The 14,956-nt window shown below is 42.7% G+C and overlaps 1 protein-coding gene across 1 annotated transcript in view; it reads right to left on the reverse strand.

Annotated features, from left to right (window-relative positions):
- Window positions 1–14,956, reverse strand: part of adam19a (ADAM metallopeptidase domain 19a) — a 140,885-nt gene that overhangs the window by 23,231 nt on the left and 102,698 nt on the right. The window contains exons 6-10 of the mRNA XM_079580729.1: window positions 11,064–11,232; window positions 7,435–7,500; window positions 6,208–6,279; window positions 5,465–5,631; window positions 3,429–3,513 (exon numbers count right to left, since the gene is read on the reverse strand). Of these exons, the coding sequence (XP_079436855.1) occupies window positions 3,429–3,513; window positions 5,465–5,631; window positions 6,208–6,279; window positions 7,435–7,500; window positions 11,064–11,232 (559 nt within the window). The remainder of the gene's footprint in view (window positions 1–3,428; window positions 3,514–5,464; window positions 5,632–6,207; window positions 6,280–7,434; window positions 7,501–11,063; window positions 11,233–14,956) is intronic.

Here is a 14,956-nt window from a genome sequence, read left to right on the forward strand (position 1 = left end):
TTTCTAAAGGGAACAACGGCCACCTCCCACATGCATAAAGATACCTCCTCCAGCCACAAGGGGTCAGTAAAGAGAAGTAATCACAGTTCACCGACTAGATTTACAGGCTGCCTTTTATCTGCCAGTTTAGAGAAATTGTTCATAATTCAGCTCTTTACACAAGCCATTTACTTTTCCCCAATCCCCACTTATTGAAAAGTCCCCCCCCCCCCCCCCCCCACACACAAAAAAAGAGATCTCTACTCATTTGCATAAAGTGTCATATTTTGGGATACCCGCAACATTCCTTTTCCCATCTCTGTGTTTGTGATTACAATCCAATGATGGCATTCTGAACACTACAATCAGAACATACAGGTGAAGAGCTTGTATTGCTGCCCACTTATTGGCAGGAAAAGCAGGTAATTCAGTCAGAGAACTGCTTTGGTGGCAGCTCGAAAGTATACAGTGCTCTTGAGGCTTTGAGAGAGTGGGACAGGTGTGAATGGAGGTGACCACAGGGATCGATAGTTTATCCCCGGCCTGATTAGCTTCTGATGGAGTGTGGGCGCTGCGGTGGCCAGAGGAGGCCTGCTGAATCTAAATGGCCTGAGGTTTGACCCACCACCGCAGGCTGATACAGTAACGGCATGCGGGCTGGCACCGTCTGTGGACCCAGGCTTAGCTTCTAATCCGGGCCACAGCGAGAACTTAAGGGGGCACATCATGCATAAGTGAGGCTTTGATACATTGCTTTGGGCACCTTAGCATTGATATTTTACATTTTATAATTGGAAATAATGTCTTGTATGGGAAAGAGAGCAAGGAGCGAAGAAACTGGGCATGTTACAATGTAATTTACCACTTGATGTTGTCTGTATTAGTAATAGGGTCTCACATCTAATAAGACAATGCTGAAAAAATGCATAAATGACTCTACAGCTGATCTACTTTAACACTGGAGCAAACACTTAGTAAATTACCCTCTTTGAGCACAGAACTGCTCAGGTCCAAGAAGAGACCAAGCCCGACACCTGCACAGTGAACATAATGTTTGTAGCATACGTTTAGAAGTAAATTGTGACAAAATGCCTCGGTCCTCATTCAAACACTGTGTGGTGGTCGTCTCAGGACAGTGACTTGTTTTCTCAGTCCCGTCGCATTTTTATTTCTGTTTATATCACAAAGGGTTCGTATATTTTTCCGGCTAGACCAAAGGCCAAACTTAAAGAGTTTAATAACTCAAAAAACATCCAGCTGATTCGGTGACCAGCCTGTAACACTCGGCCCTATGACCGACGGAGCTGTCCACACCAAACACACGCGTCCAGACGTCGGCCAAAACCAGCCCGACCAGGACCGACTGGGGATTATCGGGTTGGTGTGAAAGGGCCTTAGAGCTTTAAAAATGCAGAGGACATTTTGTATTGAATGTGTCTTGAGTATCCCGGGTATTATATCTAGGTTATGGCAATATTCTGAGTATATTGTTTACATGTGTCAGAGAAACCTGAATGTTTACATGAGCAACTACAGTATATAATGTTATTGACACATGGCTTTCTCTGACATTTCTCTTAACACAAAGTCAAGAACTATCCAAGGAAGCACTACAGACTGTGGTGCACTATCCCAGCTTCAACTACAGACGAGAGAATTGGACAAAAATACAGTGCAAAGTCCCAAAGTGACAGTTTAGTTAGAGAGCAGCGCTGACAGCCACTGAAGCTACCGCAGAGCAAAAGTGGTTTTGTACAGTTTACTGTGATGTTTTGTTTATTTTGTACAAGATACAAAGTTGTAAAAGGACCAGGTATGAGCTACAGTTGCTTGTGGGAAAGTTTCTGCTCCTGCTGTATCCGTTCTTAAAGTTCACACATGCTCAGTGCATTAGCAGGGATGAGAAACCAGGAGTACACGGCATATTATCCTGGAAACTGTGGGAATAGCTACTGAACCAAGAATTGAATGTCCAGCCTGAAGTGAAGTCAAATATGGAGGCTAAACCTGGCAGAGTCAGGCTGTAACAGGAAATAAACCAGGAAAATGGGGCTAATTATAATATAACCCAACACTCCAGCTCCCATTCAGATGCATTTCCAAACCATTTCCCACCTTTAATGTTGACTCCAGCCTCTCTGTCTCTACAACCCACATCCCCACACGCATTTGGAAGATTTTGGAGGCACTTCAGATATTTGCCGCGCACATGCATAATTCAGCGATGTGCGTGAATGACAGCTTTCCGTGGATCAAAGAGGAGCCGCGCATACTGTAGCGGTGTGACTGCCTTTACCTCCAGAACTGGGACGCTGGGGCCGCTCTCCTCCCTCCGCCTCATTTTTAAAGCCACATTTGACATCACTCATGCACTTCAAACACTGTGCGCCGCGGATAAGAGCCAAGCGCTTCTTTCATTCATGCTCTGGAACATCATCCCACTGATAAGTCTCGGCCCAAAACATGTTTCGCTAAAGGTATGCTGAAGGAGTTGATCGGCAACGCGAGATATCGTGTGTGAGAGTGAAGAATAGGCTCAATGGTGCATAAAAAATGAAAAGCGATAGTGGATATATTGCTGTTGATGTACGGCAGTCGGTTGGAGTAAATAACAAAAAAGACAAACCATGTGTCTACAGTGTCAGTGCCTGGATAGAGAACTTGGCTCAAGGGATTTGACGTTCACAACAGAGTAGGGTTAGCTTTTTTGTAGAGGACATGTCATGCATAATTAAAGCTCAAAATTTGAATGACGTCTGTGTAAAGAAAAGCCTGTAAGACTAGGCATCTCTGCAGCCCGCAGCAGGAACGACACACTAGCATGTCAATAGCGCCGTGATAAACAGACTTTGGGGGTCATTTACAAAGTATTTGGTAAATGACTTTCTGCAGAAAATCATATTCTGCAGATTACAAGCTTCAAGTAGTGAAATACGCAGCCGGAAACGGTAATTGAGCAGTTAAAAGAAGGTTTGGAGTGAGCCAGAAACGTGTAAGGGACTGGCTAACAGTGGAGGTTACTCTTACTGCAATGAAGAAAACAAAAAAAAAGTGAATCGTGGGCTATAAGCTCGATGGCCACAGCGAGATGAAATGGGTGCTTGAACAACGTGCTGCCGGGAGAGGCTTGTCAACGGTGCACCAAGGCGACTGCTGCAACTTATACTCCGGAGCGACTTGTCTTGTTCTTCATTATGCATGTTTTGGCTGGTGCAACTTATATTCCGGAAAATACGGTATATGCTATTCTCCAGGTTGCACTCACTATTAAGCACCTGTCAATATTTAGCATCTACATTTGCAGTTTCAGCTAATTCCATTTCCCCCCATCAGTAACCTTCAAGATCATTTTGGGATCCACAGTTAGATATAAGGTTGAGAGGGAAGTCACTTTGGGACCTTTGAGTGTGAATGGATTCGGCTGAGGAAGTGATGGATGGTCCACATACCACATTGATGCCTCCGGAGTTTTCCAGGCTGCACATTCCCTCCAGCGGCGCCATTCCGATAGTCGTACCCTTGAAGATCACTCCACTAGAAGACAAATTGAAAATAAATGTTGCATATTAAAATAGAAGCAGTTCTCCCTATAGGTCTTTGTTTGTTTTCGAGACTTTCTGACACCAAACATCATGTCTGTAACGGGGACTGCATCTCTTGCCATGAAAAAAACATGTCTGTTTTCTTGCATGCAAAATTATCCAGGCCATTTGGTATCAGCGAAGCTAATTAGAGAACATCAGGGGCCGCCAAATGACTGCATGCGTAAGACCATGTGCAGTGGAGTCAAGCTGTGCTGGGCCCAATTAGAACTGGAGCTAACAGCGCGTCTTTAGCTCGGAAACCTCCCCGCGTAAAGATTCGAGATAATTATTTCAGGAAATCCTGTGTCTCTTGGGGGAGTCACACGGCAGAGACCAAGTGGATGTAAAGGTTCACGTCGTGGTCATTTTTTTTAACTCTGTAATGACTATAAGTGCATTGGTTGTGACGGAGACTGGGGTTTCGTTAGCCATGCTGATTCTAACCAATTCTAAGCTTAATCAATGTAATATTATTTAGTATCATTTGGGGCTTTTACATTACAAGGAATATAACATGGTAAGTGGGATAACAAGGGTAAATACTTTTTCAGCACAGTTTTCCTATTGTATCCAGGAAAAGGCAAAGTATGTGGTCAGCAATTTTACTAAAGTAGAGTTTTTATTATCTGTATTTTATTAAAGGATGGAAGGTGCTTTATTTGTCATTATACAAAAATCAACAACGAAATTTGTGCCCTACATTTCACCCATTCTGTGTTCTACTTCACTGCATTTCCATGAAGCCTCTTTTGCTTTTACTGGAGTAATATTTGAGCAGAAATATCTTTTACTTTTACTCATAATGCTGTGTTAAAGTAATGAAATCGAGTGCAGATTTGTCCTCAGCTGCTCTGGGGTAGAATGAAGCGTCTGACCATTCCCACCACCACCACCCACTCCCTCAGTAACAAACTATTCTTCATGCGTGAAAGTTATTCTATAAATCAAAAAACCCACTTAGAGTTTGCGGCTTTATTGAAAAAGCTTCACAGTAATCCTCTAAAGTGTAATTACATATCAGGCTGTGGACACAGGTGTTTGCATTGAAAATGTCTTTTTTTTCCCCGTGGTGCACCATACAATGTTTAAGCCATTTCTAAAAGTGTGGAAAATAAAGTGCCCCTTATGCTTGAAGAGTGGAACAATAGACAGAGTTTAAATTACCACTAATGCAAATAATTACATATTTGAGCTGCGCTGAATTTCAAGTAGGAACCACATCAAATCTGTCCTTGAAGCCTGTTTCTCCCGACATTCAATCAAAACCGTATTATACTTGTCCCATATGTCTTGACATTGGACTCTTTCTGTAGCTCTTCAGGAGGTTTTCCTTGTTGCTAAGGCTTTAACAGTAGTTGTCTGTTGTCGCTTCCTCAGTTCATTATGGCAAACTAAAAAAGCTTGCTCGACTGGACTGGGTTGTTTGACTCAAAGATGCCAGCCCAGTTGACGAATGGGGGCAAAAGAAAAAAGAAAAAGAAAAGACAGTAGTGGTAGGAGTAAATGATCAAAACAAATTTCCTAATGCACACTTTGAAGAAAACATGATGCAAATACTTCCTGGTATCTTGTGTTCCGCTAAACAACACTTTTGCAAACCTTTCTTTGAAGCAAATATCAAAGTAAGGACAAGGTCACACCTGGCAGAAGGATAAAAGCTGGAGTGAAAAGGATTTATGTTCAGCGGCAGAAGAATATTATATGGAAAAGAACCTAAACAAAGGCGTGCGGCACAAGGGCATTGTTGTCATTACATTCAAAATGATCCATGCTTCGGGTGAAATGGTGCCAACGCAACTGCTGAAGATAGTGAGAATTCTTTTCCCCCCTGAGCTCCAGAAGACAAATGGCCGTCGGGTACAAGAAGCGTGGTGCGCTCTGACCAGTGGGGGCAGACGTACGTGAGCAGCTGTGCGTTGTCGTGCTTCTTGCGGGACTTGAGCTTCTGCCTCCACTGCAGGAAGGACCAAAGCGTGGCGTTGGGCTCCTCGTTCACGATGCACTGGTCTCTGTCCGTCCACACCTCCAGCCCGATGAGCGGGACGCGGATGTTCAGAGCTCTGTAGAACTGGGCACGGGACAAACAGAGGGAAAACTATGAAGGGTAAACAGAGACAGCGACTAGATTTACAATTTAAATTCAATCATTCACTTTTCAAACATGTCTGGGAGAATATACTTTTCAGTCACAGTGTGTTAGTGTTTTATCTCTTTTTATCTACCTACTGACAACTTGAGGTTTATTCTACCAAAGCACTTGCACAGTGTTATGGCAGGTTTCGACTCCAGATGTCTGAATTCCTCACATATTGACTTGACAATGTGAAAGCAAGGGCATTTCATCATTAACTTTCTATATTCTGATTTGGTCAGAAATGCATTGAGTTTGTTAATACTATAAAGGTGGAAAATGGTTTACATTAAGGTGCGTGGGCTTCCTAATTGACCCAGAAAACTATAACCAATCCTATGCTGGAAAAGGTGGCGGTGGTTTGCGGGCCTCGGTCTCCGGCGCTAATCAGTAGTTGGAAACGCAGAGCGGAGGAGATCAGTAATGGATAGAAACGTGTGATTCAGCCCCAGCATTGGCCATTATCTTGTTGACTTTGGCCATTTGCAGCAGCGGTGGAGCCATCAGCCTTACCTTATCCACGTAATTGGCAATTTCCATTATCCTGGTCTTGGTTTTCTCGTAGTCCTTATTCTGCCGCTTATACTGCCGTGAAAGGGAGAGAGGGGGAGATGCATGACTGACAAATAGAAGAGTAAAATGAACATGTTTTAAAAGTTTCCTACACGGGACCGAAGAGGCTGCGTTGAGCAATATCATAATAACACTACAGTTTATTATTGAGGGTAATATTTTCTCAAATGAGCCTGTGCCTACAAATGCGGACAGTTAACCAGCGTTTTCCTGTGAATTCAGCGTTCTATCCCCATACAAACGAATGGTAAAGTAAAGGTACATGTTAAGTTTGCTTTTCATAATTCACTGTACATATTAATTGTGTGTAAAAGGGGTTGCTAGCTAAATGCTAAATCATACAGGTTTTATGATTTTGTGAGGTCGGTCAAGTGGCCACAAAGCTCCTCTTTTAATATCTTACATGTCATTATATCAGCATGCCATACTTTTATTTCCCAGAGCACTTCTATCATTACTATGCCCTCCATCTGAAATTGTGACATACATTATTAGATGTCCTATTCTGTCTTTAGTGCATTCCACTTCAATTACATGAAGCTTTTATCACTGGTTACTATGGAGCGTTACTATGGCATTAACGCTGGTCGATGGAGACGTATCCTACAAGGACAATATGCTAAAGTACATCCTGCGACTGTTAGCATGTCAAAGTGTTCTGGTTGAAGTGGCTCCATCCACCCGGGTAAGTGTGGCACATACGGTGGGTTATTTCAGTCCGATCAAAAGACAAGGATCATCAGGTTGACCTCAATGGGAGCCGGTGCAGTTATGAAGACAGCACTCGAGCACATTCATGCACACTAATGGGTTTTAGAGATGTACTTTGTGAGCGACCAGTGCACGCTACTAGTCCAAAATCAAACTGAAAATGATGGGAGTTTCTTTCCAAAATGTCTCCCAGCAGTCAGCGTCCAAACTAAAGACCCTTACACCTGTGCACAGGCAATAAGATTAAATGTTCTCCCCCGATTGTGTGCGCAACTACCAATCTGACCATCCATTCCTGCTGCAGGCCAAAGGTAGCAATCAACGTGAAGTAAACAGTTGGACTTTTACCGTCTTCTGTGAAATAAAAGGCTTTTTGTGCCAATGTTTTTTATATCCAAACTATTCATTGACACCTGCATAGAAACAAAAATGTAGTGGCTAACATTTTGGACTTACCAGTGTGTTGTCGGCTACTATGTACAATTCCATGTACTTGGTGGTCCCCCAGGTTTCCCTCTTCACCTGCACAGATAAAGAAGAACAACATTTTTTTGTAATGTAAAATAAAAAGTCAAGGAAGCACTTCAAAAACCAAAGGTATCCGCCAGCCTCATGCTGCAGCGCTTTCACAACCATCTCCTAACTTTCTATTAACTCTAAATGATGTTGTAATTATCCCAGTAATGGCCCCTGTGCAACTGGCTCCTGATGCTATTATGCTCTGTCTGGAAACGCCGCATCTATCAGCGCGCAAATGAAGGCTTGTCAGTCACACCTAGAGCTAATAGCAGTGGTGACGCGGGACTTTGACGAGGTGGATTGTTTGATTGAAAGCTCTTGGCTAAGCATTGCCCCTCGACACAGAGTTGGCTTGTTGCAATAAGAAGTTAGCATGCACTTAGCCGTGCGTCAGATCAAATAGCACCCTATAGATGTGGTGTGACTGACGGGTGCTGCTGTTAGATTGGCGTATTGAGCCAGTGCCCATATCAAATCTTGGTTCTACAGCAACCAGCTACGCTTATGGGTCTGGCCGCCTACAGAAAAGGGTAAGGCTTTGACAGGTTGGTAAGTGAATTGCGACATCAAGGAAGAGAAAATGATGATGGGTTTGTGAGGGGGAAGAGGAGATGGAGAGGCTGAGGAGTTAGAAAGGTTTGCAACAGATATGTAGCTGAAACACAGGCAGGGAAATGAGGGAAGAGGGTGGATTTATGTGAAGAAGCGTTGTCTTTTTTCTTTTAGCATTGCAAAATAATTCAACTCATAAAATAACCACTTCACTGCTGCAAACCTATGACCACCGCCATTAAATAAAGGAAGTAGTAATGCACTTTAAATGCAAACAGATCCCACAGTTGAATAGTACACTTCAGCCTCACAGTGACGTCACCTCGACATGCGCCCCGTCTCTCCCCTGGAGAGCAGCACTCCACCTGTAGTTGATAGAGTTGATGTTGTAATGAGTTTTTCTGCCCTCATATGAAGCCGTGGCGTCTGAAGGCTTCTGCCGCCATCTCCCTGCTCCACTGCCTGGCCCCCCGGAGCTCTAAATGAAACGACCCCACTCCCATGAGCGGTAATACCGAGAGGCGGCGGCTTTATTATTGTGAACTTTGGCCCCGAGAAATGGCCGTGAACTAGTTACGAGGCGCCCGGGTGGCACCGCCATCTTCGAGGGCCTTGGAGGGGAAGGAGATTGCCTGTAATAGAGCCGCCTTCATCCCCCTCGTATCACACACGGTTTAGACGTGTTTATTCAGAAGCCGAGTGTTCTTCCTGTTTTTCTCATTGGAATAGAACTGCTTTGAATAAAAATCTGTTTTTCACACATTTCTGCCCACTTTTTATCTTCAAATTATTCTATTTCAACTTGATGACAAATGGAATTCCAGTCGGATTGTTTGTCCAGTTCAAACTCGGGCCTTAGTCATTTTCAAATGCCGCCGCGCTGTGCTTTTGTATTCATATTTCTTGTCACACATTGAATTAACTTTTATTTTGTGCTGTGAAAAAGGCAGCATGATGGGTAATGGGATCAGCGCACCTTGGTTCTTTTTCAAATACAACTGGGAGGATATTGTTACACGTATGAATGAAATGTTTACTCATCTAGACTTCGGTGTCTTTTAGAAAATCCTCTGATTCCTCACCTCTGTTTTACTCCCATTATGTGTCCCACTAACACATAAACGGGGGTTATTCCTGTGAATGTGTAACGGCGGCTTTGTGTTGATAAATGAGCACGCACTTCATGGTTGGTGTGATTTATAATGGGGCTCCCTGCAGGTGTGCATTACTATCCACACCTGGCCACGGGCTCTGCAGTGTACGTTCATATGTGTCACGAGAAAACACTTGCATCGCAGTCATTACTTCAGATGATGTGAAATACGTGACAAGGTTATGGCCGTGTTGGGCAGAACAGAAGCAAGGGGCACAACTCGGGGCTGCAGCGGCAAAGTACAGGTCATTCTAATATTACAGTGATATAAAACCATTTCAGCAGAGTCCACTTCATGATATTTAAAATAAAGATTACAGTAAGGGTAAAACCATGGTCTTTTTTTGCACATTGTCAGTTCATTCAAAGTTCTCATTTATGTTTGTTTTAGGCTGTGGTTACAAAGAAAATGCTCAACTAAATCGTAAAGGAACAGGCCACCGTTTTTCCACACTGTGATATGTTCTTACCTGGGCTTAGACGAGTTGATGCCTACCTGTCTGGCCTTTGCTCGTGCCCTCACTCACGCAAAACGACCAAAGATGTTATTAGCATTTGGCCTCTCCCAATGTATTCAAATGGCTCCAAACGGGGTGAAGCTAGAAGCGACCACAATCTTCCACAGGCACAAAGACCAGACAGGTACGTATCAACTCGTCTAAGCTCAGGTAAGAACATATCACAGTGTAGCCTGTTCCTTTAACTGGACAAAACAGCTCAAATTTTGATTATTATGCTCAAAATTAGGCATTTAAACTAATCTAATTACTTTTTGCAGTGTTACATTGCAATATTCTGTACAGCCCTAGTAAGAACTATTACAAATACAGAGCAGTTACACTTTACAACCAACACAGAATCCAAGGTTATGAAAAAAAAAGAATCCACATTTTGGTCCTGTCGCTGACGATGGCGCTCAAAGGCATTATATTAGATTGAGACTTCGATTTCTTTCCAGTTCTTGAATCTAACTGGCTTTGATCTCTGAAATTGTAAAAAATACTGTATATTCCAAATGTTGAATAGAAACAAAAGTCTGAAATGAGTCTTATAAACCCCCGCTGCGGGCTCAAGTGAGCGTGTGCACACTGGCCTCAGTGTGCGGTCGGATGGAAATGGAGCCTAAACCTGCTCCAGAGCCCAGTCACACCATAATTCAGTCATTTCCACCGGAGCGGCGGAGGTTTTATGGCCCGGAATGGCACCGCCGGCGCTTCAACACTCGGTTTGCATATTATGACAAAAAGAATTTCCTCTGCTGCTGTGACTGGGATTTGATTTTTGGAAAGGGAAAAGACTCATGTTTAAACATCAGCGTAGGAAAAAATAGCGTCTTGATGGCAGAGTGATCGATGAATGATGATGAATGATGATAAATAATGAGACTTTAATACAGACAAAGTAGAGAGAATGGTGAGTTTGGAGAACAAATCACAGTAAAAGGTTTTGTGAGTAAGTTGGGGGAAAAAATGGCATTGAAAAAAGTCCCATTAGATGCTGTATTTTCAAAATCACTCAGGACTCATGACATGCAGATATTTCAAATGTATCTCGTTATTTGTAGCAAAATAATCGCTCTCTCTATGGGAATCGTCCTGATAAATATTCTAGTTTAAAAAGTGAAGTTTATTTTTCACGCTGGCCCTGACATCTGGGGGCTCAGGTGTTTTGTACAAATTCTCCATCTCCAGTCTCGTCACAGAAGTCACGATTCACATGAGATACACAAGCGTTTGACCGGGAGGACGAATCTCATTATCGACCTGTTTGAGCCGCACTGTTGAAGAGAGAAGTTCTCTTTTTCCTGCCCAGTCACGGCCTGTTCTTGATTTAACAGCAATTAGCTTTACTCTAGTCTTACCCTGGAGTGAAAAGCCGACATCTGACTGGACAGTGGAGCGCTGTGGGCGTGTCCATGTCCGCAGTTGCCCCGGGCGACCGGCAGGTGGTCGGCGCTGAGCAGAGAGTGGTCGTCTCCGCTCTTCGGCTCCAGGTAGAAGTTGTGAGTTGAGTTCAAGGAAATCAGGCCTCTGCGAAAAACCAAACAGCAACAGAGGCGTTTATGATGGAGTGCCTTTGCAGGATATATATTTAAAGCGGTTGAGCTGAGGACATGTTCATAAATTCTATCTCTGCCGCGGCCCGGAGCGAGAGTGACTCATGCAACGTTTGATAAGCGTTTCAAGTTTTCTTCACACAGATTTTTACCTTATGTCCAATTTTTGTTGTAAGCGCAAAGATGCAACAGAGTGAAGGAGATGGTCATTCTTCTGGTTTCTTTTCTTTTTCTGCTGTGTCCTTGTATCATAGTGACTTACAGGACAGTGACAGTCTCAGAGAAGAAGCTAAGGGCAGTGATTGACATGTGTGTTTAACCTCGTAACCCCCACCTGAATGGAGCACATTTCAGGCTTTATCTAAATCTAAATAGTTCTTACAGCCTACAGGCCAGTGAAACTGTTTGGTTAAAAACCCTATTGTTCCTCCTCTTGCTTTATCTTCTAAAGGTTTTAACTTTTGTTCAGTGGCTTTGGTTGTAATTCTTTAGTTTGCACACTCGATGGAGCTGAGGAAGTAATTGAGCCTCTGGTGCATTGGTGAGGTCACTTTACAAGGTGTGTCTGCTCAGTGGCTCACACCCAGTCAACGCACAGGAGAACAGGTAAGAGCTGTATTTTAGACTTAAAACAAAAAAGCATATACAACCAAACATAAAAAGTCCAAAAAGTTGTTACAATGGTCACTCCAGTTTCTATTAACACATCGAGTGCCAAAAACAGAAAAAGTTTTGTTTTATTACGAAACTAGACACTCTAACACACCATGTGTGTGATTTTGGTAGATCTGTGATGAACAGAACTTGTGAAAAGTCAGAGCTGGACATTTTATATGTATTATTGTGTTTCTTTTCTTTCCAGGCGATAAAAAGCGATCGATCATGCGGTGTTTCAAAACATGTCAACAATGTTGCTGTTGAAAATTTACTTGAAACGGAAATATTTAGGCATTTGCCTCTTCCCATAACGTTAGTGTCCGTCCAGAGAGGAGAGAGGAGGAGCTAATCAGAATCAATGTGAACTCAATGTGTTAAAATGGTAAAATATAAATTTGTTAAACAAATGTAATTAAAATCTGAATGAACTTTTAAAATATACTTTGTTTTGGTAAAATATGTACATTAGAATAAAATTGTGAGTAAAAAGCTAAACACTCATTGATGCAAGTTAAAACAACATTGTTAAGTCCTGTTTTCTGTATGTTTGAGGACCTGCTGCTGCTCATGCTGCATCTACAACTGCTATATTAACATTGGAGTGAAGCTGAGTTGATCCGAGCATCTTGTGTTACCTTCTGGGTGTTCTAAGACCAGAGGCTACATTTTTCCACATGCTTCCTAGCATTGTTGCCGCATTGTCACTTTTTCATGTTTTTGTTGCTTTTTCATCCTTATTTACGTCTCGTTTTCGTCACTTATTTTGATGCCTTTTTCAAGAAGCTTTCAGATTTGGTTAATGCCTGGATAACTATAATAGCAGGTGAAAATGTGCTTTTGTAGGTGGAGGTTAAGAGGTTAAAACAAGCTTTTAAACAATGATTTTAAGTTAAAAGGTTGTCAAATGCTATTGGAGGATTCTGTTAGTGAACACTGCACTGTCGACTGAACTGTGACTCGAACTTTATTATAATGAATCAGGCTTAGACTTGCATATTCTGTGGGATGTGCTGGAGAAGGCTTTGCTCTCCCATCATCAGCACAAAATCCTGGTGAAAGTTAAAGCAACACTGGATCTTTTGACATGGCAGAAGCTGATTGAAACAATGCCAAAGCTAAAGGCGCTACAACCAAATGTTTGAGCGTGTGACCTTTTTTTCTTATATTACTTAAAAAACAGCCTTCTTGGTTTATCAATTGTGACCATTCCACTTTGCGATCCGTCTTCCAGCCGTGCTCCGAGCCCCAGAGAAAACCCTGGCCAGGCATCTCACTCACAAACCCACCGCGAGTTGTCATGGTTCCCACTTCCCGCTTTTACGACTACATGTGTGCGCTGACAGTTTGGATCTAATAAAACATCAGAGGGAGAGAGAGGGGGCGGCGAGCTGGCCACACGGGCTGACCATATGCACGGACATATGTGCAGGAGAGAACAATCTGCTGCAGCAAGGCATTAAACAACAAGCAAATCATTTCAGTTTGAACAGGCCGTGTTACAAACAAGCGCTGTGGAGAGAGGACTTTCTCCAACGCCTCGGTAATTGTGCCGTGATAAACTGGTGGAATGGTGGTTCTGCGGACTTCAGGGAACATCATAAAAAGATCAAATAGTTCACATTACAATTAGGCCACAATAAAAGTCCCCTAGATGTCAGGTTTTATTGTTCAAAGTCAGTTATTGTGTGTGACTCCCTGTTCTTTTACAGGCTAATGTCCCTCTAAAGTCCAGTAAACAGTGATTTGGAATGGTCGCCCGGTGACAGGACATTCAGAGCGCTTCCCCGAGGCCCCCCCTCTGACAGTGTGTGTGTGTGTGTGTGTGTGTGTGTGTGTGTGTGTGTGTGTGTGTGTGTGTTTGGCTGCAGTCCAGATCAGCACCACGGACAGCGCCCGCTCCCATCACACGCTGCAGTCAGACTCGTATCGCTTCACGACTTCTCATTTCAGATTAAGTGCAGCTGGAGCCCTGCTGAGCTCACTTGATATCTCTGTTATTACGGGGTTTTTTTTACACTCTCATCCCCAACATGCAGCAACTTATTTCAATCTAAATGTTTGATTTGAGAGGAGCGATGCTGGCTCAGTCAGTGTTGTCGCCGTCGCTTCTCAGATTTGACTTTCGATTTCAAACATTGACCCAAGGAACTCCCTCAATGCTTGAGTTTAGATTTACAAGTGAGATGTGCGTGGGTAAAAGTTATGGCTGTGGTTTCTGTTTGTTCACTTTGAAGAAATTGCTTTCCATCTGATTCAGAAACAAAGATGTAAACATAACCATTAGGAACAGGCTTGTTGTTTGCTGTTAGGGAGTCCCACAGACATGCTTTGCAACTGTAATGGTCTGGTTTGTGCACCACAAGTAATTTCACTCTCTCTTTTTTATTAACTTTTTAATGTTTATCATCGATTAAAGTGTGGTCAAGAGGCTGAGAAACGTCGGATATTAGATCGTGTTGATAATGAAAACATTAAATCAGCACAGAAGATGGGAGTTCAAAAACAGCAACACAGATTGGAAAATAAGCACTTCCCTGTTCTAATCAGATGACAGTATTTAAACAATGTAATGGTGCTTTTTCCTTTAAAACGTACAGACAAACAGCTACATTACAGTGTGGATGGGTTTAAGGAAGGAAAGACCGGATTTTCAGGCCTAGTAAAGAGAGTATGGACTTTTCTGTGACAATCTTTGAATAATGAGAATAAATATTAACCCTTTTTCACTCTAAACCAGGTGGGAAATTCACTTTTATAAGAAGAAGATTCATAACCTGAATTGAGTTAGAGGGCCGTACCAACAATAACTAATTCTGCTCAAGTTTCTCCCATTGCAAAATGCAGTAAATTATATCCGGAAGTCGCTACATAATAACAGAACTGATGTAACTGCATTGACTCAGCAGTTTTGATCATGTCACTTTTGAATGAAATACATACATAAGTGAAAAAATGAAAATATAGAGTCATGTGAGCCGACTCTGGCAGGGGAACAGAATGGTGTCTCTCTGTGATATACGCACTTCGACGGAAAGAAATCA

The sequence above is a fragment of the Gobius niger genome (genome assembly GCF_951799975.1).
Source record: "Gobius niger genome assembly, chromosome: 21".
NCBI lineage: Eukaryota > Metazoa > Chordata > Actinopteri > Gobiiformes > Gobiidae > Gobius > Gobius niger.